Below are 1979 nucleotides of genomic sequence, written 5' to 3'. Positions count from 1 at the left end.
AATCTTTTTTATCCTCTTAAGAGAATCGTGATAATGCACCTTAGAACTCCACGGTTTTCTATCTTTCTCTGGAATCTGTTTCTAATTAGTCTGCAACCTGTGGCTGCAGTCCCAAAGGCCTATGACTATTCCATCCAAAGTCGTGGCTACAGCGACGTATATGATCATGTTTATCGACTTTCACAAAATCCAGCAGCATGCAGCAACGCCCAGATACAAACGCTTATGCAAAGCATCACAGAGGCAAAACAACTTGCTGACGCAGCCTCAAAAGTACTGCGAGTTAAAGGTGTTGAGACTTCGCGAGCGTTCTACACCTGGTTTGGATCAAGTAAGTGTATCTATTTAATGTCTTTCAGTCTTTCAGTAAACACGAAACTAGATGAGAGAAGAATACTGACACACATTAGGCAACGCGAATCCCCAATTCGTAAACACACTCCTTGACCAGCACTACACAACCGCCTATACACATCTAGTACCCCCTGCCATCCCAGTCACACTATTAACGAAAGGACGTGCTCAGTTTGTAGTCGGCAAGGGTGACCCTCCACCGGGAATCAACTCTCTACTATACCTGTGTCCACCTCCAGGTGGGCTATTCAGCGAACTTTGTGAAGAAGATGGTATGGCTTCCGTTACCACTGTCAAGCTTCGCAACGGCGAGCGCGCAGGGCCAACTATACTAGCAGCATGCCCCACATTCTTTCACAATAGTATCTACACCAACGACAAAATGGTGGCATCGTATAGGCAAAGTATCGACATAGCAGAGTACTCAAGAGGTTTCTATTTACTTCACGAGCTTCAGCATATGCCGAAAGCAACATCTCCGGAACCCCCTGCTATTGACGTGGATAATCCACGTAGCAAAGGCAAGTGCTATGGAATACGCTGGTAAGTCACCATTATGGATTAAATCGGTAGTCAAGACTACAGCTAACGCTTATCTTCTACTGATTAGCTGTGCACTTCTTCCGCATAATCAAAAGATTAAGAATGCTCAAAACTATGCCTTTTTCGCTCTTGATGCAATTGCCTACCCAGAACTATCAGCGCCGGGATCCGCATAAAGTTAGATACTACATAAATGAATCATATAGGTTAAATAACACTTAATCTAGTTATTACAAGTTACAGCACGCAGTAAAGTGTATTAGTAAAGGATAAGAATAAAACAAATATCTTTTTAATATAATAATTCATATCTAAACAAAATGCATGTACTTCTTCTATTATATAATTATAAAATTTTATTTTGTTTATATAACCTTATTTATGGAATTACTGTAAAAACCAGGTAAAGAAAGAGAATTAGTCTTACTATACTACTTTATCACTATGAGAGAAGCTGAAGAAGACACGCGTAATGATGGGGTTCAATCAAATTAATACCTCCATGACTAGGAATAGGATACTAGTAAAACCCTTTAAATCCTCCTATTTATATATTTTAATTACAAGCAGTAAGCCGGAATGCAAGCTCTACTGCAACTAGTTTAAGTCGAAAACTAAGAAACTAATGCTCTCCGGATTATTCCACTACGGTTCTAGCTAGCGTCTTGTCTAATCAATATAAAAGGTATTCTCTATAAGCTTTATGTCGTCAGGCCATACGATTCATTTATGACAAACAAATTCTCCTTTCTGTACTATGTCCACAGGCATCTTATTCCGCTCTACTTAGCTTAGACCTAGCAGTATGACCAAGGCCCTCTACGGCACCGCGGCATCCACGCTCATGTGCCAAGCAATCTTGTGCTTGCGGCGTATGCGAATGCTTTTCACTTCGCCGACTCGGTAACCGCCCGGACTTCCTAGCCCTCACCTCGACGGCTGCTAAAGCCGATTAACACCCCTATCCGCCCCTACTTCCGCGCCCGTCGCCTGTTCTTGATCTCCCGTCTCGGCGTCATTTCCCCCTGTAATTGAACCCTTTCCTTCTGCTGGTGCATCGAAACTAGTGCCTTTTTATTGCC

General features: G+C 42.3%; 1 protein-coding gene across 1 annotated transcript; it reads left to right on the top strand.

Moving 5' to 3' along the window:
* Positions 1–225: 225 nt before the first annotated feature.
* On the top strand, positions 226–1073 carry GLRG_11950 (uncharacterized protein; the record flags this gene model as incomplete). Its single annotated transcript, XM_008102633.1, has 3 exons — positions 226–331; positions 411–897; positions 965–1073. The coding sequence occupies 3 exons, from the start codon at positions 226–228 to the stop codon at positions 1071–1073; spliced, it is 702 nt and encodes a 233-aa protein (XP_008100824.1).
* Positions 1074–1979: the final 906 nt, after the last annotated feature.

The sequence above is a fragment of the Colletotrichum graminicola genome (genome assembly GCF_000149035.1).
Source record: "Colletotrichum graminicola M1.001 genomic scaffold supercont1.227, whole genome shotgun sequence".
NCBI lineage: Eukaryota > Fungi > Ascomycota > Sordariomycetes > Glomerellales > Glomerellaceae > Colletotrichum > Colletotrichum graminicola.
Note: the sequence above shows the minus strand (reverse complement) of the source record. Positions and strands in the feature narration are given on the sequence as shown.